Here is a 25994-nt window from a genome sequence, read left to right on the forward strand (position 1 = left end):
TACACTGCACCTCGGTTTAACGTCTCATGCGAAAGACGAGTTAGTAGGTTAGGTGCAGCGAGGGGTCGAACCAGCGATCTCTGGATTGTGAAGCCAGTGTGTTACCACTAGACCACGGATCCGCTACGAGATAGCCGTTTGCTCCCACTGATAATATATAGGCGGATAGGTGTGAATAATGCCGTATAGGTGTGAATAATATTGGGGTGTATATTAATGTAGAAAATTGCAACAATATAGTATTTAGTTTAAACCTATTTATTTAAGCTCGATTGCATCGAAAGCCTAAGGCTTATACAAATGCTCTCGAGTCAAATATAGTATTTGTAAATAGTTCATTATGTTCAATAAATATAAAACATAAAGTTGTTATTTTTATGCATCATGTGTATGTGTTTGTAATACATGTTGTATAAAAACATGTGTGCATAGTCCATTATGTTTAATAAATATAAAACATGAAGTGCTGTTATTTTTTATGCTTCATGTGTATGTACTACATACATAAATACTAATATAACATGAATGAACAATAATACAATTTAAATTGAGTCAACGGTCGAGCAGGGCGTCCCGACCTAGGGTTATACCTGCTCGTCCTCCTGTTGCGCCGTGATGCAGAAACAGTGGATCTGATAATCCGCCTAGTGTCGGGACACGTCCTGACTCGGGTACACCGGAAAATATTCAAAGAAGTTCACGGGCGACTCTTCGAGATCTGGGAGAAGTACGAAGACGATGACATGACAACTCATCGGGTACAAGAAGAGTTCCATGTAACTTTTACCAACAAGTTCCTAGAGGAGCTGCTTGAAGCGATTGAGCAGAATTGGCAAAAAGTAAAACAAGTAGCGACCTCAACACGCCAAGAAGTACTGGGCCCTAATCGTACGCTCACTGAGTGGATATCAGCAGTGACGCTACAAAAAAAGCGAAGAAAGAAGGTGAAAAATGCAAGTGTCGGCAACTGCAGAACAAGAGCAGAAGAAGCAAAAGCACAAGAAGAGTACACAGAAGCAAATAGGAAAGTCAGGCGAAGCATAAGAGCAGAGTTATGGCAGAAGACGAAGGACTGAACAAGAGGTGGATCATTTGCTTCCAGAAGCTATTCAACAGGCCAGCTCCTGTGAACCGACCAGAGATACAACCAGCTACACCCGAAATGCCAATCGAGCTCTGCGCAGCCACGAAAGAAGAGATCTGCAGCACCATCAAGCAGTCATAGAACGACAATTCCTACAGCTTACCGACAGAAACGCTTAATGCCGACGTCGAGACCAGTTTGGAGCTACTTTACCTGGTCTTCAATAAAAAACGGGAAGAGAAATAAAAACGGGAAGAGAAATACCAACAGAGTGGAAAGACGGCTACCTCATCAAGCTCCCCAAGAAAGGCGACCCCGGTTTCTGCTCCAACTACCGAGAGATAACGCTGTTGTTAATCCTATGAAAAGTGTTTAATCGCATCCTCCTGATCCAAATGAACGACGCGTTAGACTCGCATCTCCCTGACCAACGAGCCGGCGACCGATAGGAGTGATTATATCATAATTGGGTTTTAACCAGCATTGGGGATAACCGATTAATTTGACTGTCAAAAGTGTCCCGATTTACGTTCTTAACCAGTTGCTGTCAGCATCGTTTGGCTTTGTGACCGATTTGACTTGTCACATTAAAATGCATTGCATCCGAAATCGAATCCGCTTGTTTACATCAATAAAAATGCAGTAATGGCTTTCATTGGCGAAGTTATTTACGAAGTAAGTTATATAGTGTATTGTTGTGCCTCTTTATTAAATGCATGTATCTGATGCTAACCATTTACATGTACAATGTCTAGTCTTGATCCTGATAGCTGCGTGTGTAATTTGCGATTCCGGAAGTCTGGGTTTTGTGTGATCTCTTAGACCCTATGATTCACCAAATCTGAAACTATCATCAAGTGCATGGCAGAAGCCCATGGGCCGTTTAAGGTGTGGTAAGGAGGACTGCCCTGTCCATAAGTAATAAATAAATTTTTGCATGAATGACTATTTAACGATTTGATTAAATAACGCAGTGCTTTCCACAGGAATTTTTTCAGGCGCTCCGGTGCTCATAGGGGTGGCTTCACCCCTCCCAGCGTTGATTTTTTAAATTAAATTTAACGTGTCAATTGATGCTTTGTGGTGCGTTATAATTCTAAGAAAAAACGGGTCAAAAGACATCATTTGGTGCGCTATGCCTCTTCAAGGAACCCCCCAGCTATACAGTTTGTTGCCCTGCTCCGACGGTATTTTGACATTGACAGGCCACATTGTATCAAAGCATTCAATGGTAAAGAATGTTTATGCTGGGATTGGTCGACCAATTACTTGCCTTAATAATCACAAAAGATGTACCTTAAGTTCAAAGTATCTTTTCTCAGATTTATAAATGTTTACATCGCACTATGTTGCCCTGTTCCGGTGCCTCTTTTCAGTATAATGACGGTTCATCGTTATTTTACTAACCCGTAAAAATCACTACAAGAGGTACATTAGGGGAATGCAAACGTCTTAATATGCTGCAGAAATAATATTTTGACAACTATTGGGAGCTGGCACCATGTTTAGGGACAAAATTGAAGACAGCGTTATAAAAGGCTATCATCAATTTAAAATAAGGCCTCCAATGCATACCGAGTTAAATGTGGACTTAGAATATACAAATCTACATGATGAAAATGCAGCATTAGTTTTGATTCCACCTATTTAGGACTTTCATCCAGAAATGAGACAGAATGTAACAGACCAAAGTCATTTCTTAAGATTGTGTGACATTGAAGGATTGCCCATAGGCCATGTACCAAGAGGACTGGCTGGTGCATTCAGAAAGATCATAGAATTGGAGGGTTAAATCACCACTTTAGCCACTGGAGAGCCCTGCCCTAGCTTTGCACCCTGGTCAGCCCCTGAAGCAACAGGTGGGGTGGGGTAATTCCATGTGACTACATCATAACCTGTGCAGATAATGACTTTAATATCATCTCTGATGCCAAAGATAGTATGCCCGAGAAGGAGGCAATGAAGAAACAAAAGATGTAAAAAAAACGACGCAAAACAAAAGTACATATGTACATATTATTATGTGCGTTGTCTTTTAATAATAAAACATATGAACCATTACTATGATATTACATGTAGCTACATAATACAAAGTAGGCCCATTTCTGATACAAGCATTTCAGCTGAAAATTTCAACACAACTATGGATACACATTAACAATATCTACTCCTTCAGAGGTTAAAGCAGCCACATCATAGGACTTCATGGTCTTCGATAATACAAGAAACAGGGATCTAACTGTCGCATATATCAGATTGAACCCAACCATCTGGATCCTCTCCTCTGAAACTTTCTGACAAATCAAGGTTCCTATCAGCTCTTGTAATAGGAATATCTCTTCCTTCATCTTCTAAGGTCTCTTTCACTCTAATCAATTTACCAGGTGATTCTCTGTATCCCCTCTTGTATTTCAAAGTTATTTTTGTAGCTTTTTTCTGTGCTGGGCTCAAATGTTGAGCTTGCTCCCGAGAACTGCATTTACATGGAGTCCTGCAGTCTGACCCACTGCTATAAAGCCTTATTTTTCCCATGTTCCTGTTGAAAAAAAAGAGAAACAGAAAAATATTGAACAAGAGATTGCCAAACAATATGGTCCCCTATCGGTGAAACTCAACATAGTATGTATTTTTTATATATATATTTGTTGCCATAGTAACCACACTTTTTGACGAAGGAACAAAATTAATTTATGTGCATAATCTCCATATTGCCATCTGTCCATGTTTCAAGTTTCATGAAAAATATTAAGATTGTTTAAAGTTGTCGCAGGATCCAGAAAAGTGTGACGGACTGACAGACTGACAGACTGACACACAGAGCGCAAACTATAAGTCCCCTCCGGTTTCACCGGTAGGGGACAAAAAGCATGGTGATATCGGATGCTAATGTCTGCTTACAGTCAATATTTATTGTTTGGGCCATAGGAGTCTATATCAACATGTATACCGCCACGTGTTGGAAATATTTCAATAATCTCTTTCATATCAAAATATGGACAGACAGACAGACAGACATAAATGGGTTACTGAAATATAACTGGAGTCTGAGCAACGGACAATACAACAACAAAATTGTTGAAAATTGTTCAGAAACTGTAAAATAGCAGGAATTTGCTCATTTTCCCTGAGGAACCTCCCCACTCAATTTTACGGCAAATCCATCGGAACTGGTCAAAAGTTATCCATTTATTTTGTTAGAATTTCATTCAGAGAACTGATATTGATTTACATAATATTTTTAACATATGTTGTCTGTACCAGTGCAATAACTTTTGCACTATAAATTTCCCTGCCATGCTCAAGAAAAATTTGACATGAAACACATTATTCAAAACGCCATTTTCCCGATTTTCAACCAAGTAAAAATATGTAAACCTGCCATAAAGTATTTGAGATTTTGTTACCTAAGATAAAGATTTCATCAATCATGTACTGCTTGTTCAACAATGGCACGTGTGCGAGTAAAACGAAATCACTTTCGATTTATGGCCGCCGCTATTTACCGGAAGTACATTCGGATTCCATCGGAACCGGTGAAACGTCGGAACAGGGCAACGGACTGTAGTATAAAGTAATTTATAAAGACATTTTTTAATAATTTTTTTAAAACTTTCCCGCAAAGATAATAAAATCCCAAACGATTCCCCAATACATCCGTATCAACCCAACTGTACTACTGCATACTTACTACTTTTCAAGTTTCTATTCATTTATACCCCATAATACCATTTTTAAAAGCACTTTCTGGTAAATATTGACAATAAAAGTGCTCAATAATTTCTTTTACAACAAACGTTGCCATTTTTTTAAAGTATCAAATAAATTTCAGAGTAAGTGACTATTTATAGATTTGATGAAATATTGTCACTGACCATGCGTCAGCCCGTAAATTGCTTGGCGTGGTGTGTGCTTGTTAATGCAACGCTCAATACAACCATGCTTTCTATGCACATGACGCGACGTTGTACATACTGCATAATTTTTGTGCTCTTTTTATTTAGACAAAGGGTCAACACGAAACAAATGATCACTTTTTATTTGTAGTAGGAATCTGTTAAAGTAGAGTTAACATTTACATTCGAAAGTGGGTTTCAGAAAAATAAAATACAAATTTAATAATGGTCAAGAAAACATTAACAGTTGTGTAATGAATTCAACGATAATTTGTTAAAACGCTTTAAGAGTTGAGTAAATTTTTTAACAGTATTCATGAAATGCACAACTTCCACGAGGATTACAGCCATCATCAGTCTTCTACGTAACTGGCCAAGATTTCTGATGCAATTACAATTTACTTGTACGTCACGAGTCGTCTGCATAATTTGGCTGCCAACGAGTGCTGTCGCTTATACAAAGTGCTTTCATTGGCCAATATTGATTTTCCAAATTTTAAACCCTTACGAGGGGAATACATGTTTTTACCAAATTATGCACTACATTTGCGCTACGGAAAAAAACTTAGTAGCCAATTTCATGACAGACTTCAACTTGGGCCAGCATCCGGCGCCAATTGAAGATATGTAGGCAAGGGAAGGCGGCTTAACCGAAAGCGGTTAAAAAACACTTTGTTGTCATATAATGGCTACATACGATCATCTAACCATCCTGACATTCAATCTGTAAATCCAGTTGAAGTGTTTGCTTAAGCTTTCAGGGCCCAGCCCCTCAATCTATCAAATTGGCCGCAGTCCCCCACCTTAAAAGAATACTTTTTTCCCCTTTTCGGGGGAAAAATTCCCCCTGATTTAAAAAATATTTTTATTTTTTTATTTTTTTTTAAAGATGTGTTTCATGATTATTATATCTCAATTCTATTTCAATTTAATCTTGTCAAACATACTTAATTATGAAAAAAGAAATGAATATAGTGCAAACATGTACAAATGTAATAATGAGAGAGTAAGTAAAAAAATCCCCCAAAAAGGGAAACGCCGCGAAAATTCCCCCTTATGAGGGTAGCGACCCGCTTCCCCTAAAATGGATTGAGGGCCCTGGCTTTTAACTGTCAAAGTTGGCATAGTCTATGCCAACTTTGACAATTAACTGCTAAAGCAATTATTCTTTTGAGATGAGACAGTGACATTAGTGTTCATTTACTTAGCTTACTAGCTTGTTTGAAAAATGAAGAAATAGTATTCAGTCATGAGTTTTAATGTGTAGTTGTATTTTCATCATAATTCAGAATGGAAAACCTAATAAAGTAACTGTTTAAGAAATTATAATTGCTGCAAATGTTTCTGTAAAGTCTGTTATACACCCTTCAATATCCAAGAACAAGGGTGGTACAGTGCTACCAGTATTTTTATGCCCCCCTTCGAAGAAGAGGGGGTATATTGTTTTGCACATGTCCGTCGGTCGGTTGGTCCATCCACCAGATGGTTTCCAGATGATAACTTTAGCATGCTTAGACCTAGGAATGGTAGTACAGGTACTAATTGATTTTCAGCATTACTCCTTTTCTTTCTGACAGACAGTCACTCAGTGGCAGTACAGTTACTAATTTCACAAATCCGTATCTGGAGCTCTGTTTTTAAGCAAAAATATCGCACATATTAATTAATTCAGAATGAGATCATGACAGCTGTTTGATAAATTAATGCTTCAAATTTTCCCTTACAAAAATCATTTGGACTTGAGAAATGAATTTTATGATTTTAATCAAGCAAATAAAAGGTTGCATGTAGTGTGTACAGTGGTTGTTGGTGTTACACACTTTACCGATTCTCACAGCGTTTCGGTTGAATTTTAATGCATAAAGAGGAATCTTATCTACAGCTACCATTATTTTGGTGTCATTTCAATGAATATAAAGTTTGTATGAAACTCTATTTCCAGGATTATCTGTACAAGTTCAATCCCAGGAGCAAATCAATATTATGGGGAAAGAGCAACCCATGGAAAGAGAAATACTTTATTATCAAGCGAGTTGGGAACAAGCCTGTGCTGGAATGCTTTAACAAAAAGCCCAAAAACCAAAATTCACCTCCAAAAGGTGAGATGAGTTAATGGTGATTTTAAATCTTTCAGTTTTGTAAATGTTTCAATATTGTGGCACAATTTATAATGGCCTTTAAAATAAATAATCAATATTTATTGCAGTTTATGTTATAAGTTCTGTTTACATTTGATTTAACATAATGTTCCGGCATATATAATAACTAGACTTTTCTTTTATACTTAATTTATCTTAAGTGTTGACAGTAGTTAAATTTCGTGCATCTGCTAAACATGTACTGAATACTTGATTTACATCTAAGAATGTACATTTTTAAACAATTAACACAAGTATTTTCTGCAAAGAATAATTGCATGTCTTTTTCATATAATTCCACTTTAGGTAAAGTTGAATTATGGCCCAGTTTTCGAGTGGAGAAAGTAACAAACATGAAGAATCGAGCGTATGTCTTCCAGATTACGACCCCGGCTGAGACAGTCTGTCTATCATCTGACGAGCAAAGGAACATGGACATCTTTGTCTTTTTTCTGCAGATACAAACAAGACTCAAAGATCAAATCAGAGGTGAATATTTGTGTCCAATTTTTATATAGACCAGAAATGTGTTGTGTTCTATATAACAAAAAATATTACTCTACATTTTGTTTTAACTTGACATTTCATCCGTCGTGACATAATGCTCTTGTCTAGGTTTTCACATAAATTTTTTAACTCACCTAAACTACTACAGTTAGTGTTAAGTCAGCTGAAACTAAATATGTCTGCAGGGTCATCATGTTGGTTTGTATAAACACTCTGTAGACGTTAATAGGGCGATAGCTCCGCCCCATTTATTGGAAGAATTAGAGTAAAAGCAACTTGCTGCTTTACTTTTGGCTGAAATGTTTATTTATTGTTTTTGCCCTGTCTGTTGGTCTGTCGGTCTGTTTGCGCCAACTTTAACATTTTGCAATAACTTTTGCTATATTGAAGATAGCAACGTCATATTTGGCATGCATGTGTATCTCATGGAGCTGCACATTTTGAATGCTAAAAGGTCAAGGTCATCCTTCAAGGTCAAAGGTTAAAAAAACTAAATCAAAGCGGAGCAAAAGGAGATGTAGTGTTTCTGACAAACACATTTCTTGTTTACATATGAAAATATGTTTAGATCATGAAGGACTCTTTGTAACACAATTTTGCAAGTCAATATGAGGCATGTATGTCAATTAGGGTGCTTCAAAATCGAGTCAAACAAAAATTATGAGGGTGAAACCCCCCAGATTTTTGGGTCAAATATGTATATAGTAACACTAAGTAGACTCTAGTTATACTGAGTCTGACTGACCTAAGCATGTCCTTTCTGGTGTACTATATTGCATGTCATAAAGTAGGACCTCTAAGCTATGTTGCTGTGTTTCAGATGACTACTTCCCAGTGCAGCCAGAGAACTCTGAGGCTCATCGCCGTATAGGGGCCAAGGGCACCCACTGCCTCCTGCATGTGTCCCCCTACGGAATCACCCTGGCCCTGCAGGTGGGCAATATGTAGTGATACTCACTTATATTGGTCAAACAAAGTAGTACCTGCAGAGAAATATTTATTTGTATTTCTTTGATAAACACTCACATCAGGCAGGGATCAAGCAACCGGGCGATTTGGGCGATTATATTGCCGTGGCTTCCCTTTTATCGCCCGGATCAAAAGCCCCTGCGATATCACTTCGCCCTAAAATCTGGCAATTATCATATCTGCAGCGCTATCTAAGTGGCTTCTGTTTATTACCGAATACGCGCCAAAGTCAATCAACTGACCGAATCGACGAAACTCCGCCCCCAGGCGTAGTAAATTACCTATTGAAAATTGATAAGCAACCATTCACGGCGCTCGTCATTCGGGTATTTGGCAGGAATCTATTGACCAAGCAGAGTGAAATCACTGAAGCGTGTAAGTGTTACAAACGGTGTTTTTACTGCTATTGTCAAGTTTTATGGGGGTTATTATCGGATGAACGGCGCCTTTATGATAGTGAGCAATAAATAAAGTAACACTGTGACAAACTCTTACCACGATAAAAAATTATAACGATTATTAGGGCCGCTATTTCTTTACCATTTAATCAATAGTGTCTGTAAACACCACGGGCCTGGCAAAAGCATTTAACAAAAACAATTTCTCCACAAAAACACATGAAATCTTGTTTCAACAGGAATTTGTGAGCATTTTTGTTTAATAGTTTCATTATAATAATATTTTGGGAAAGGTAAAGTTTGATTAAGAAACCAACAATTTCGGAAATAAAAAGTATACCATTCACTCGTTGTACTATATTTCGGATATGTTAAAAATTCGGACATTTAAAGATGGGGACATTTATGTGTTGGTTTGTTGTTGATAGTTTTTAAAACTATCTTTTATGATATTTCAGGCAACTAGAATGGATGGTGGCAATTATCTGGGCCTTTCTTTCAAGAAATATGCGTGAAAAACATTCATTTATTTGAGCCTAGAAATCATCCACCACTTACAGAAACGTTTTAACAACAGAAGCTGTCAAAGCTGATGTATATCATGTCCAAATGACCAAATATAACTGTTTAACAATATGAAGTGAGATGCTTTATTTTCTGATGTTTTCTTTTTCCCTTTCAAATGATGTACATTGGTAAGATTCTATGTTTAAAATTAAATAAATAATTTTGAAACATTTATGCAGCATACTGTTACATCGATGTTAACATTATTATATTATTTTGGTTATCTGTGTTGTTTATCAAGATGAAAAAATATATTTATATACAAATAAAGCTTATTAAGACTTATGAAGGTATGACTTATGAAGGCACTTATAGTTGTTTATGTATTACCATATTTTTTCAAGTGATAATAGATCTACAGTCAATGACATTAATGTAATGTAGTAAGATTTATTTTAATAATTGTCCTAAATGATTGTTCATATTAATAAGGTTGGAATAACAGACAGTTTTCACACTGCGAAAAAGTGGCAACAACTTTTTTTGGGCCAGTGAAACCCCTGGGTCATGGTTCACAATGGTCCATTGGTGATCGCAAAAGATCCACTTCTCCCTAAAACTACCTCACTTCTCCCTTTCCAGAGCTGAGGGAGAAGTGACTTCTCCCAAAAATCGGAAGTCTAGCTTGATCCCTTCAGAATGTCTCCAAGTAGTGTTGCATTTACTGTAGAATCACTAATTTTTAGCTCGACTATTATATATGAAATATATTTAGTGGAGCTATCCTTCTCACCCCGGCGTCGGCGTTGGCGTGCAGGTGTTGAAGTTTTTGTACTTCCCCAATTATTTTCATTGTCCCTTGACATATTGCTTTCATATTTTGCATACTTGTTAACCAACATGACCCCAACCTATAAACAAGAGCAGACAACTCTATCAAGCATTTTGTCATATTTATGGCCCCTTTTCCACTTAGAATATGCAGCAAATGTTAAAGTTTTCGTATTACCCCATTTATTTTCATTATCCTTGACATATTGCTTTCATATTTTGCATACTTGTTTACCAACATCACCCCAACCTATAAACAAGATCAGACAACTCTATCAAGCATTTTGTCATAATTATTGCCCCTTTTATACTTAGAATATGCATATTATTGATAAATCTATGTTAAAGTTTGCGTACTACCCCAAATATTTCCTATATCCTTTGACATATTGCTTTTATATGTTGCATACTTGTTTACCAACATGACCCCAACCTATAAACAAGAGCAGACCACTGTATCAAGCATTTTGACATAATTATGGCACCTTGTACACTTAGATAATTGAACATTTTGCTTAAATTGCCATAACTTCTTTATTTATGATCACATTTTATTATTATTATGACAAAACAACACTTACCTGAATACCACAATGGATTCCACCCAAACAATAACCCACGCCCCTACCCAGAATCCCTTCACCCCCCACCCCCCCCCACATTTTTTAAGCATCATCTAATAAATTACCACACCCCACATTATACCCCCCTCTCACCCCCCTACCCCCTACCTCCCCCCAAAAAGCATTTTTTTTCCTTTTTTTTTATTTTTGAAAGATCGTCTTATAAATAACCACACCCCACATTAAACCTCTTCTCAACCCCCCCCCCCCCAATTTTTATTTTTTCCTTTTTTTATTTTTGAAAGATCGTCTAATAAATTATTGAATATGAACAATTTCCCCATGATGGCTTACGTTATTCTGTCTATACATGTATAACAGTAAATAGTTGAGAATGTACATCTGTTCATTTTTTTTGGTTCAAAATTCCCTATGGAAAAAAGTATAAATTTGTTGGAACATAAAAATTCCCAATTAAATGTTTAAATTTTTAGCCGGATTTTTTTCGAAAAAAAAATCTCGGCTTATAGATTGATGTTGTCGGGCGGGCGGGGGGGCAGGCGGGGGGGCGGGCGGGCGGGCGGGGTGGCGGCGTGCTCGAAAATGTTAAAGTTCTTATTTCATGGTATAACTTTGGTATGCTTGGACCTAGAGTCTTCAAACTTGACATGAAGGTTGGCCAGGATTAACAGATGACCACTGGTCATTTCAAGGTCATTCATTTGAAGGTCAAGGTCACTGTGACCTTCAATATAAAAAATGTTAAAGTTCTTATAACTTTGGTATGCTTGGACCTAGAGTCTTGAAACTTGACATGAAGGTTGGCCATAACTAGTTAGTAACCACTGGTCATTTCAAGGTCATTCATTTGAAGGTCAAGGTCACTGTGACCTTGAATGTAAAAATGTTAAAGTTCTTATTTCATGGTATAACTTTGGTATGCTTGGACCTAGAGTCTTCAAACTTGACATGAAGGTTGGCCAGGATTAACAGATGACCACTGGTCATTTCAAGGTCATTCATTTGAAGGTGAAGGTCACTGTGACCTTCAATATAAAAATGTTAAAGTTGTTATAACTTTGGTATGCTTGGACCTAGAGTCTTGAAACTTGACATGAAGGTTGGCCAGAACTAGTAAGTAACCACTGGACATTTCAAGGTCATTCATTTGAAGGTCAAGGTCACTGTGACCTTGAATGTAAAAATGTTAAAGTTGTTATAACTTTGGTATGCTTGGACCTAGAGTCTTGAAACTTGACATGAAGGTTGGCCAGAACTAGTAAGTAACCACTGGACATTTCAAGGTCATTCATTTGAAGGTCAAGGTCACTGTGACCTTGAATGTAAAAATGTTAAAGTTCTTATTTCATGTTATAACTTTGGTATGCTTGTACCTAGAGTCTTCAAACTTGAAATAAAGATTGGCCAGTACTAGAAGATGACCACTGGTCATTTCAATGTCATTCATTTGAAGGTCAAGGTCACTGTGACCTTAAATGTTAAAATGTTAAAATTGTTATAACTTTGGTATGCTTGGACATAGAGTCTTCAAACTTGACATGAAGGTTTGCAAGCACACTTAGATGACCACTGGTCATTTCAAGGTCATTCATTCTAAGGTCAAGGTCACTGTGACCTTGAATGTAAAAATGTTAAAGTTCTTATAACTTTGGTAGGTAAAAATGTTAAAGTTCTTATTCCATGTTATAACTTTGGTATGCTTGTACCTAGAGTCTTCAAACTTGACATAAAGGTTGGCCAGTACTAGAAGATCACCACTGCTCATTTCAATGTCATTCATTTGAAGGTCAAGGTCACTGTGACCTTCAATGTTAAAATGTTAAAATTGTTATAACTTTGGTATGCTTGGACCTAGAATCTCAAACTTGACGTAAAGGTTTGCAAGCACACTTAGATGACCACTGGTCATTTCAAGGTCATTCATTTCAATGTCATTCATTTGAAGGTCAAGGTCACTGTGAACTTAAATGTTAAAATGTTAAAATTGTTGTAACTTTGGTATGCTTGGACCTAGAATCTCAAACTTGACGTAAAGTAATTTAAGTATTGCATTGACAAAAACACGAAAGGTACTTTCCTGTCATTTAAATAAAAAATCCGGCTTCAATGCGGTCATCTCCGACCGCGGAACTCTTGTTTTATATTTTTTTTAGATCAACATTTTGTTACTCTCCCATCCAGCTCTAAATGTAATTATTTATTAAATTTAATATTTAAAACCCTTTAATTCTCATTTTTGAAGCATAAGTTAGGAAAAAAAAAACAACACTCATTTCCCAATTTTGGTCAAAATGCCCTGATTTTTCCCACTCCAAAGGGACCCGAGGAAAACACTGCTGTTTCATTATGTTCACATAAATAACATGTTATCTTTGTTTTTCAAATTAACCAAATATTTTTCACACACAGCACAAATTATATGCAGTTTTTATTATGCACAATTGCATATGTAATGATTGTCATTTTTTGTGCCAGCAAACAGATGAGACAAAAATTCTGACATAAATATGGTCAAAATTTCCGCATTGAAATGTTTGCGTTTTAATTCAGTAATAAAATTGTTTAAGGCAGAAAACAATTAAAAACTTTCACTGTTTGTTTGCATAACAAGTTACTATATTGATCAAAGAATTTGAGCGCCCAATCTGTATTGTAATTTCAAGCCAGTAGTCTATAAGCAAAAAGGTGAAAGTTTGACAGGATGAGATGATGATTATTGAATGTCCTTTTAATTGTGCAACCCCTTTTAGCAGTGGACTCTTGCCAATTAAGACCCTAATCCAATACCAACTATCCTACATGTTTATTGCAATAAACAAACAGTCATACTGGGGTATCCCATTTTCATTTTTCCAGATGTGGCATAACATTTTTATGCCCCCGGTAGGAGGGCATATAGTGATCTGTCTCTCTGTCTGTCCGTCTTTCCGTCACACTTTGTATTCAGGTTTCGAAAAATGCTCATAACTTCTATGTCCCTTGAGATATTACCTTCATATTTGGTATGCATGTGTTTATTGACAAGGCCTTTCCATAGGCACACAAATTGTGACCCCTGTGACCTTGACGTTGAACTAAGGTTCCGCATTTAGGTTTCGAAATCTGCTTTTTGGGTTTCGAAAAATGCTCATTACTTCTATGTCCCTTGAGATATAACCTTCATATTTGGTATGCATGTGTATATGGACAAGGCTTTTCCATACGCACACAAATTTTGACCCCTGTGACCTTGAACTTAGGGTCCGTGTTTAGGTTTCGAAATCTGCGTTTAGGTTTCGAAAAAAGCTCATATCTTCTATCAAGCGTTTATAGGGGGCATAAGTCATCCTATGGTGACAGCTCTTGTTGATTTGAAGCTAATTAGTTGTGAGTTTTTTCTTCAAAATTGCATATGGCAAGTATAAGACCCCAGAAATATGTACACAGTCGAAACTGGGTGAAATGATTTCCCCGGGAATGTTAGTGATTTCACAGTATCACAATCAACCCACTTTAACACTAATATCGAGAAAACTCGTAGGCATAATCTCCTTGAAATTTTGTACTATATTTGATTGTACCTAATATTGAACAGCAATACACACACAATGTGTTTGATGAGTTTGCATTTATTTTTTCCACATTTCTATTTATATTTCAGTCCAATAGATCAGTACTAGCACAGTGGCCATTAAAAAGTGTGCGTTCGTATGAGAGTTCAGAGAAGGGTCAGATCTCTTTAGAAGCAGGCCGTGTGGCACCTATGGGGGACGGCATGTATATTTTCAACACAGAAGTGGGCGTTGACAACATCATGTATGATTTGATTGACAGATATGTGCTGGATGCATTGGAACAAATTCAGGTACAACTATTAGTTTGCCATCCATGAATGTCATCCATGAACATTAATAAAATAGTGATTATGACCCCTTACAAAAAAAAATAGGTCAGCGATTTGTTGTCCGATTTGGAAAATACTGGGATAAATTTACTTGAAAAACCCTGAAATTGGAAAAAAGATTGGCAATGAATTCATCAAATTTGAAATTGAGGGTGTTTTCAAAAACTTGGTCCTTTGGGACTGATACTCTTCATGAGAAACATGTAATCAATAGAGTAAGATCCTGATTGATCCACTTCTAGGGCGTATAAACATGTAATCAATAGAGTAAGATCCTGATTGATGCACTTCTAGGGCGTATAGTGTAATCAATAGAGTAAGATCCTGATTGATGAACTTCTAGTGCGTATAGTGTAATCAATAGAGTAAGATCCTGATTGATGCACTTCTAGGGCGTATAGTGTAATCAATAGAGTAAGATCCTGATTGATGCACTTCTAGGGCGTATAGTGTAATCAATAGAGTAAGATCCTGATTGATGCACTTCTAGGTCGTATAGTGTAATCAATAGAATAAGATCCTGATTGATGCACTTCTAGGGCGTATAGTGTAATCAATAGAATAAGATCCTGATTGATGCACTTCTAGGGCGTATAGTGTAATCAATAGAATAAGATCCTGATTGATGCACTTCTAGGGCGTATAGTGTAATCAATAGAGTAAGATCCTGATTGATGCACTTCTAGGGCGTATAGTGTAATCAATAGAGTAAGATCCTGATTGATGCACTTCTAGGGCGTATAGTGTAATCAATAGAGTAAGATCCTGATTGATGCACTTCTAGGGCGTATAGTGTAATCAATAGAGTAAGATCCTGATTGATGCACTTCTAGGGCGTATAGTGTAATCAATAGAATAAGATCCTGATTGATGCATTTCTAGGGCGTATAGTGTAATCAATAGAATAAGATCCTGATTGATGCACTTCTAGGGCGTATAGTGTAATCAATAGAGTAAGATCCTGATTGATGCACTTCTAGGGCGTATAGTGTAATCAATAGAATAAGATCCTGATTGATGCACTTCTAGGGCGTATAGTGTAATCAATAGAGTAAGATCCTGATTGATGCACTTCTAGGGAATATAGTGTAATCAATAGAATAAGATCCTGATTGATGCACTTCTAGGGCGTATAGTGTAATCAATAGGATAAGATCCTGATTGATGAACTTCTAGGGCGTATAGTGTAATCAATAGAGTAAGATCCTGATTGATGCACTTCTAGGGCGTATAGTGTAATCAATAGGATAAGATCCTGATTGATGAACTTCTATGGCGTATAGTGTAATCAATAGAGTAAGATCCTGATTGATGCACTTCTAGGGCGTATAGTGTAATCAATAGAGTAAGATCCTGATTGATGCACTTCTAGGGCGTATAGTGTAATCAATAGAATAAGATCCTGATTGATGCACTTCTAGGGCGTATAGTGTAATCAATAGAATAAGATCCTGATTGATGCACTTCTAGGGCGTATAGTGTAATCAATAGAGTAAGATCCTGATTGATGCACTTCTAGGGCGTATAGTGTAATCAATAGGATAAGATCCTGATTGATGAACTTCTAGGGCGTATAGTGTAATCAATAGAGTAAGATCCTGATTGATGCACTTCTAGGGTGTATAGTGTAATCAATATAGTAAGATCCTGATTGATGCACTTCTTGGGCGTATAGTGTAATCAATAGAATAAGATCCTGATTGATGCACTTCTAGGGCGTATAGTGTAATCAATAGAGTAAGATCCTGATTGATGCACTTCTAGGGCGTATAGTGTAATCAATAGAGTAAGATCCTGATTGATGCACTTCTAGGGCATATAGTGTAATCAATAGAGTAAGATCCTGATTGTCGCAACTCTAGGGCGTATAGTGTAATCAATAGAATAAGATTCTGATTGATGCACTTCTAGGGTGTATAGTGTAATCAATAGGATAAGATCCTGATTGATGCACTTCTAGGGCGTATAGTGTAATCAATAGAGTAAGATCCTGATTGATGCACTTCTAGGGCGTATAGTGTAATCAATAGAATAAGATCCTGATTGATGCACTTCTAGGGTGTATAGTGCATGTAATCAATAGAGTAAGATCCTGATTGATGCACTTCTAGGGCGAATAGGGCTATGGCGGACTTAATAAAAAAAAGGCATTTTGAAGTGCAAAAAACTGAAAAATAGTGTGCAAAACTGCATTTTGTGGGGAAATGTATGAACATAAGTGGCAGTTTTGGGGATAATATTTAACACTGATATCATGTACACTTAAGTGTTATTGCTTTGTTATTGATATATTGAACTACGTTTAATTAATAAATGTAATGTATCAATATCTTCAAAAACTTATACTCACATGTTATAATAGAAAACTGTGGAGAGTGACAAACATAATGAAGCAGAATATGCATATAAATCTGATTATACACAGATTCATTAACATATAAATCAAACTATGTTTGTCTTTTCCCATTTTCTAACAATAATCTTGTAAAATGTGTTTTCTTAGCGAGCAGAATGAGCTCAAATTTACAAACATCCGTTTCGGTTACATACATTCACTGTGTAAATTTCTAATAAATATGTATTGTTCGTACTTAAAATGTTTTTCTCCATAGTTGATGAACACAGGCATTGTATTAATCCCTACTTGTTATATGATGTCAATTGTTTATTCAGGTATTATTTGTAATTTGGTTCGTATGGTTTCAGTCATTGCTCTAGATTCAGCCACCCCCATGTTTTGGACTTAGTCTGATAGTATTTTTAGCTTTTGTGATTGCCTTTTGTCGGTTGTGCGTCACACAGCGGCAACATTTGCCTGGTTTACACTATAGAGGCCACATTTATTGTCCGATCTCCGTGATTGTTTACACTTTAGATGCCACTTTTATTGTCCGATCCTTATTAAACGTGGTCAGAAGATTTGCCCCTATGATATCTTTGTCAAGTTTTAAAATGGTTTCAGATGCTTGAAATACATGGTCTCCAGAAGGCGGCGCAATTTTCCTTATATGGCTATAGTAAAACCTTGTTAACACTTCAAAGGCCACATATATTGTCCGATCTTCATGAATTTTGGTCAGAAGATTTGTCGCAATGATATCTTGGATGAGTTTGAAAATGGTTACAGTTGGTTGAAAAACATGGCCACCAGGGAGCTGGGCATTTTTCCTTATATGGCTATAGTAAAAACTTGTTAACACTCTAAAAGTCACATTTATTGTCCAATCTTCATGAAACTTGGTTACAACATTTATTAATGATATATTGGATGACTTCAAAAATGGTTCTGGTCTGTTGAAAAACATGGCTGCCAGGGGGTTGGAATTTATCCTTATATGGCTGTACATGTAGTAAAACCTTGTTAGCACTCTAAAAGTTACATTTATAGTTCACTCTTTAGAAACTTGGTCAGAACATTTGTTCTTATGATATCTTGGGCTGCACAGATATCAGTTCCTTTAAATCTCAGGTGAGCGACTTTGGGCCTTTCAGGCCCTCTTGTTTATTTCTGTAATTTAATTTTTGCTTTATTCTGGAATTCTTTAGATCCGACATGTGCAGTTATCAATTTAAGGCATTTAATGACAAACTTCAAAACATGCCAAAATCTGTGAAAAGGTCCCTTAAAGCCCATGTTTAGCTCACCTGAGCACAACGTGCTCATGGTGAGCTTTTGTGATCGCTTTTTGTCCGTTGTCCGTTGTGCGACGTCAACATTTGCCTTGTTAACTCTCTAGAGTCCACATTTATTGTCCAATCTTCATGAAATTTGGTCAGAAGATTGGTTTCAATGATATCTTGGATGAGTTCGAAAATGGTTACGTTTGCTTAAAAAACATGGCTGCCAAGGGGCGGGGCATTTTTCCTAATATAGCTATATATGGCTATAGTAAAATCTTGTTAACACTCTAGAGGCCACAGTTATTGTCTGATCTTCATAAAACTTGGTCAGAAGATTCATCCCAATAATATTTTGGACGAGTTTCAAAATGATGCCGGTTGGTTGAAAAACATAGCCGCCAGGGGGCGGGGCATTTTTCCTTATATGGCTATAGTAAAACCTTGTTAACACTCTAGAGGCCACATTTATTTTCCAATCTTCATGAAACTTGCTCAGAAGATTTGTCTTACTGATATCATGGATGAGTCCAAAAATGGTAACCTTTGCTTGAAAAACATGGCTGCCAAGGGGAAGGGCATATTTCCTTAAATGGCTATATATGGCTATAGTAAAATCTTGTTAATACTGTAGAGGCCACATTTATTGTCCAATCTTCATGAAACTTGGTCAGAAGATTCATCCTAGTAATATCTTGGACGAGTTCGAAAATGATGTCGGTTGGTTGTAAAACATTGCCGCCAGGGGGCAGGGCATTTTTCCTTATATGGCTATAGTAAAACCTTGTTAACAGTCTAGAGGATTTATTTTCCGTTCTTCGTGAAATATGGTCAGAAGATTTGTCTTAATGATAGCTTGGATGAGTTCGAAAGTGGTTACGTTTGCTTGAAAAACATGGCTGCCAAGGGGCGGGGCATTTTTCCTTATATGGCTATATAAGGCTATATTAAACTCTTGTTAACACTCTAGAGGACACATTTATAGTCTGATCTTCATGAAACTCGGTCAGAAGATTCATCCCAGTAATATCTTGGACAAGTTCAAAAATGATGCAGGTTGGTTGAATAACATGGCCACCACGGGGGCGGGGCTATTTTCCTTATAAGGCTATAGTAAAACCTTGTTAACACTCTAGAGGTCACATTTATTTTCCGATCATCATGAAACTTGGTCAGAAGATTTGTCCCAATGATATCTTGGATGAGTTCGAAAATGGTTTTGGTTGCTTTAAAAACATGGCCACCAGGGGTGGGGCATTTTCCTTATACGGCTATACACATGTATATGGCTATAGTAAAACCTTGTTAACACTCTAGAGGCCCCATTTATTGTCCAATCTTCATGACATTTGGTCAGAAGATTGGTCTCAATGATGTCTTGGATGAGTTCGAAAATAATTATGTTTGCTTGAAAAAAATGGCTTCCAAGGGGCGAGGCATTTTTCCTTATATGGCTATAGTAAAATCTTGTTAACACTCTAGAGGCCACATTTACTGTCCGATCTTCATGAAACTTGGTCAGAAGATTCATCGCAATAATATCTTGGAAGAGTAAAAAAATGATGCCGGTTGGTTGAAAAACATGGCTGCCAGGGGCGGGGCATTTTTCCTTATATGGCTATAGTAAAACCTTGTTAACACTCTAGAGGCCACATTTATTTTCCGATCTTCGTGAAACTTGGTCAGAAGATTTGTCCCAATAATATCTTGTTATCTCAGATGAGTGACTTTGGGCCTTTCAGGCCCTCTTGTTCATTAAGCAAGGATCATATTGAGAAATGAATCTTCTACATGCCCTTTTGTTCATGGTAGCCGGGCAATCGCGGTGGCACAGAGGAGGTTGAGGACTATGTGATAGAGGCAGAGAGGCTCCTTGGCCTGACGGTGGTGTCAGCCTGCACACCCAACAACTCAGATATACGCAGCATACTGCAGGAGAACTGGAGCACAGACCTGCCCACCCAGGACAGCCAAGGTACCATACATAGCTGAACACAAGTTATCATTATAATGTATAAAAGGGAGATAACTGTGTTGTTCAAGCCATCATTTTTTAGCTCGGCTGTTTTCGTAGAAAACCCGAGGTATTGTCATAGCCAGCTCGTCATGTCGTGTCGTGTTGTGTCCGTCATTGTGTCTTCCGCGTCGTGCTAAAACCTTAACATTTTGTCAAGGTTTTGAACATTGGCTCTTAAATCAAAGTGCTTCCACCTTCAACTTTGAAACTTGATATGTAGCTGCACTATGATGAGTTCTACACGCCACACCCATATATGGGTCACTAAGTCAAAGGTCACTGTGACCTCTAAAAAAAAAAAAAATTCTGACAAGCTTTCATTTCTTCAAAAATGCACCCGCAGCCGAGCGTGGCATCCGTTATGCGGTGCTCTTGTTAATAAATTGTAACAATTTTAGCATATTCTATTAAAAGATGTTAATGGGCATGTGCTATTTTGTTTAAGTGTTTACAGAGTGTCTCAATTTGTTGTCAAATGATATGGGAAAAAATATTGCTCAGCGAATGTATTTAGAAATATACGCTTTTCTCTAGTGGTCGCCAAAAGACATCAGACAAAATCATTTGCATATGGTTTCTGTATTATAACTTAGTTAAATGATTTAAATTAAAATAATCACTTAAACATTGAAAACCTGGTGTCATGGGTGTTGCTGTTTCTCGTTCAGTGAGGATCAGGTTAAAATATGTTATATTTGCATCAGTGTTCTCCAGAAAAATTTGTGTAGCCAGATATATTTTCAAAGTAGCCGGCATCTCAGCAATAAAACAAGTGTATATGTGCCATTTCAACTGATATTTTTGGGAACAGTAGCCGGATTCTTGATTGAATGTAACCGGTGAAATCGCTGTCAGTGCTTCCAGAGAACACTGATTAACATGCCCAAAGAACAGTAGGATATTGAATTGAATGGAGGACTATCAAGACATATGTTCTCATTTCATTCTGTTACATTTAGAACTGTTAGAACCTAATTTTAGTTGTTGCTACTTCATTTACTGTTCAGATTCAGTTCGGCCAAGACAGATTGTCCACACAAGGCTCACCCATGCTGGCTCTCTGGGAAGTGTGAACAGTCAAAACAGGTGAGATATAGCCTATCTTGAGGTGTGAACAGTCAAAACAGGTGAGATATAGCCCATCTTGAGGTGTTAACAGTAAAAAAAGGTGAGATATAGCCTATTTGGAAGTGTAAACAGTCAAAACAAATTTGTGGAGGTGTAAACAGTCAAAACAGGTGAGATATATCCATTCTGGTGGTGTGAACAGTCAAAACAGGTGATATAAAGCCTACAGTGATTTTTTTTCCTGTTTTTTGTTACAGCCTGTGCCATTTGGATTGGGAAAATTAGCGCGATAAACCATGAAATTGGGAAAAATAGCGCGATAAATCATGAAATTGGGAAACATTATAAATATGATAAAAAGAACAGAATTAAAATTATTAAAGAATGTTTGATAGCATTTTTATATTATAAAGTGCTTATTTAATGTGTTCTTACAATGAAGACAATGTTAAGTTACGGTAATATCCTTCCACATGCATATTGAACTTGCAATAATCTATATAGATTCTAAAGTATACCATTTAATCATAACCTCTTCAAAAGTTAGAATTTAATTCAGTATATTTTTTTAATTATATCATATGGTGAAAATATTAACAAATATTTTAAAAAAATAACGCTTTAGTGGTCTTGCTATGTCAATGATGTATTAAATGAAGTTAAAATAATTTTTTTCATTTCTTTACCTTACAACATTTTGCACTTGACATCCTTCGTTCAATGCTATTTCAGTAAAGTGTAAAGCGTGACAAACATAACAAAGCAGAATATGCATATGAATCTGATTATACACAGATCCACTAACATATAAATCATATCATGTTTGTCTCTTTCCATTTTCGAACGATACTCATCTTAAATGCATTAACTTTGTGAGTACCGGTAGACTAACTCCAATTTCCCAACACTGATTTCCGTAATGCACATTCACTGTGAAGATTTCTAATAAATATTTGTTGTTTTTATTTCAAATGTTGTATTTTGCGTTAATGGACACTCACAATAAATTATTCCGTAATAACCATATGATATCAGTTTATTTGAATGTTATTTATCATTTTCAACGCTCATCTCAAATTTCTCGTCTGCTTGCTGCCATCTTGGATGTGTGTAAAAACAGGCGTTTACAATCGGGATACATCGACTATCGTCGGTGTCCTCTGCAATATAGACAGAGACAGGGTTTTTTTTGGCCCGATTTTATAGCCGAAATTCGGCTTTGTTCCCAATCCCAAAAAGTATACTTTTTTCCCAAAATGTGGCCAAAAAATCCCAATTTCCAAAAAAAGATGTCTAATGCTTATTTTATCTCAATTTCAATTCAATTACATCTAACAAAGTATTATATGGTTTTGTTCTTTTAATTTGAATGATTATAAAGAGTTATATCAAATTGAGTATTTCCCTAATCAGTGGACTTTTCATGTGGAAAAAAAGGCTAATGAATTTATTTTCCCAAATAAAATTCCCAATTCCAAAGCCATGGGCTATCTTCCCAAAAAGTGGGGAAAAAAACCTGGACAGAGATGTGGATAGCAACGTAAAATCGTATTCGGCTAAATTTGCGAACAATACTTAAGTCAGTTGTCGTTCGGCGACGACTTGACAAGCTCAATGGGCACTCGTTCGAAATTATTGCTAAATTACATTGTAATCTTATTGGCTTTATTGGGAAAATTTTGTCTTTTTTTGGGAAATTTTAATCAAATTTTTGGGAAAAAACGTCTTTTTTTGCAATTGGGAAGCAGCCGAATATCGGCTGTAATTTTGGGCAAAAAAAATCACTGGCCTATCTTGAGGTGTTAACAGTCAAACATGTGAGATATGGCATATGTGGAAGAGTTAACAGTCAAAACAGGTGAGATATATCCATTCTGGAGTGGTTAACAGTCAAAACTGGTGAGATTAATCCATTCAGGAGGTGTGAACAGCAGGTGAAATAGAGCCATGCCAGATTATTGTTAAAATACAAAATTACCATACTTGTGTTTTAAACAGTTTAAAAAGGTACAACATAGATAAACTGCGTGACAAGTGTAAACAGTCAACAGGTGTGACATAGTAAAACCGGGGGTGTAAGTTGTCTAAAAATGTAAGACATAGCCATACTTGAAATGTAAACAGTCAAAACAGGTTTGATATTGCCATGCTGGCAGTGTGAACAGTCAAAACAGGTGAGATATAGTCATGATGTGATTGTAAACAGTGAAAAAGGTGAGGTATAGGCATGTTGGTCATATAAACAGTCAAAACAGGTGAGAAATGGCCATGCAGAGAGTAAATACAGTCAGAGCAGTCAGAGCGATAATCAGCTGATAAGTTTAGAGCTCAGTACTCAATGCGGAGTTGCTGTGGTCTTCATTCTGTTATAGTGACTACTGTGATTGTAAATTCTTAATTCATACATGTACATTAACATGTCAAAGTTTTCATAGTCACAAAGATATGTATGTCAATTAAGTTTTTTCAGGTAAAGATTGGTAAAAATTCTAAATTTCTTTATTTATTTATTTCTTTTTACCTTTTGACCGTGAGTTGTGATCGTGAACTGTAAACTTGGGACTTGTTTTTGTGTGTGCCACTCCAATGTGTGTGTTAAATAAAGAGCATTCTGTTTGTTTTTCGTATCCAGCTACAGTTCGTCATCTCAGCCAGTTTCTGCGAGGTCTATCAGGGACAACATCTCAGTTCAGCCAATTAGGAATTCCCCGCAGATGCCTCGCTCACTGCCCCCCTTCCAGAACTCGCCCCTAGTGGGACCAAGGCGGGGCTCCAACCAGAGTCACTTCAGCCTGGCTGACCGCCCTCCAGCCCCAACCCCCATTGCCTCTAGCGCCCCAGCCAGAGTGGCTCAACCACTGACCAGTGACAGGACCGGGCCTTACCTTAGAATGGACTCCTCAGGTCAGTGAAAACAGTAGGGCTTTTGTAGGCTGATGGAATTTTATAAGAACCTCTCTGTCGTGAATATTATATGAGATTTTAGACGTAACGTTGATTGGCGGTTGCCGCGAATGAGCACGTTATTATTATTATTATTTTGACGTCATATAGATTTGTATTGTTGTTGACGGGCAGTTGAATTAAAGGATCGAACCTTAACAGTCGTGTTTTGCATATCAACTCAAAGTACACCATTATACCTTAGTGAAATTGGTGCTGTGAACAATCAGTAAAATGCCGACGACAATAGAGAAGTTACTAGGCCAGCGGCTAGGTTTGAAAAATATTATTGACCGTTTCGTCAGTAAATTGGAAGAAGCGAGCGATGAAGACGATGACATTCAGTTTCAAGCGCTTATCGAGAAATTAGAAGAAAAAGTGGCATGTCTGCTAGTCCACAATGATAAAATTCTCTTGCTCACCGACGCTGACGCTGCGCCAGAGGAGATGGTCGAGGCAGAAGAGTATACCTTCGACGTAGAGGTCAAACTACGAAGATACAAGCAGCGTCTACAGCGGCCTAACACTGGCATCACAGACGCCGCCGATTTATTATCGCATGCATGTGGTTCCGGTAGTCAGCAGGCATCCGGTCCACTACCACCAAACAACCAACGCAGGGTGAACACCAATTCGTCAAACAACAGCGGCCAGTCAGCGCCCGAGATAAGTACATCTAGTACTCATAAATTGCCGAAATTAACACTTCCACGATTTGACGGTGATATATTACAATGGCAATTGTTCTGGGATTCATTCGAATCGTCAATCCATTGCAATGTCAACTTGACTGATGTGCAGAAATTCAATTATTTGAAAGCACAGTTGGAGGGTACAGCCGCCATGACTATTGAAGGATTTGCACTCACGAATGCAAACTACACGCGCGCAGTCGAATTGTTACGTGAAAGGTCTGGTCAACATTGCAAAATTGTTCATGCAACCATGCAAGCGTTATTGAAATTGCCATCACCAACTTCCACAGTCGCGAGTTTAAGAGGGTTTTACGACCGCAATGAAACGTATATCCGGGGTCTTGAGTCGCTAGGACAACATCAAGATATGTACGGTAGCCTATTGGTGCCAGTTGTATTTGAAAAATTGCCGATGGATATATGTAAAAATCTTGCCCGCGTAAACAAGAATAATGACTGGTTTTTGCAAGATCTGCGACGAGCGATTAACAAGGAAATCAACATTCTCGAGATTGGCACCGGAAGTTCCTATGCGTTGCCGGAAGTTAGCGACTACAACTCAACAGCATTGTTTCATGCAAGTGCGAATGGTAAGAAGACTTCATACACTCCTAGCAACAAGTTTGGCAAAAAGAATACGCAAAATTATTCTAGAACATGTGCATTTTGTGATCAAGAACATTTAAGTTGCGAATGTAAAAACTTTCCTGACACGTCTGCCCGAATGAATGTTGTGAAACAGAAACAGCTTTGTTTTAACTGCTTGGGTAAACACCGAATCACAGAATGCAAGTCAAACGGACGCTGTCAAAACTGCCACCGGAAGCATCACACTTCTATCTGTAAGGAGCTACAAAGA

General features: G+C 37.2%; 2 protein-coding genes across 2 annotated transcripts in view; one reads left to right on the plus strand and one right to left on the minus strand.

The window, feature by feature from the left end:
* Nucleotides 1–25994, minus strand: part of LOC127845478 (neural proliferation differentiation and control protein 1-like) — a 93543-nt gene that overhangs the window by 43420 nt on the left and 24129 nt on the right. The window lies entirely within an intron of this gene.
* The window catches only part of LOC127845480 (uncharacterized), a 38975-nt gene continuing 14656 nt past the window's right edge, over nt 1676–25994 (plus strand). The window contains 8 exon segments of the mRNA XM_052376414.1: nt 1676–1759; nt 6920–7076; nt 7422–7604; nt 8443–8555; nt 14552–14755; nt 20225–20387; nt 21437–21515; nt 24130–24401. Coding sequence (XP_052232374.1) covers nt 1730–1759; nt 6920–7076; nt 7422–7604; nt 8443–8555; nt 14552–14755; nt 20225–20387; nt 21437–21515; nt 24130–24401 — 1201 coding nt within the window. The 5' untranslated portion in view covers nt 1676–1729.

Source organism: Dreissena polymorpha, chromosome 9 (assembly GCF_020536995.1).
Source record: "Dreissena polymorpha isolate Duluth1 chromosome 9, UMN_Dpol_1.0, whole genome shotgun sequence".
In the NCBI taxonomy this organism is placed as follows: domain Eukaryota; kingdom Metazoa; phylum Mollusca; class Bivalvia; order Myida; family Dreissenidae; genus Dreissena; species Dreissena polymorpha.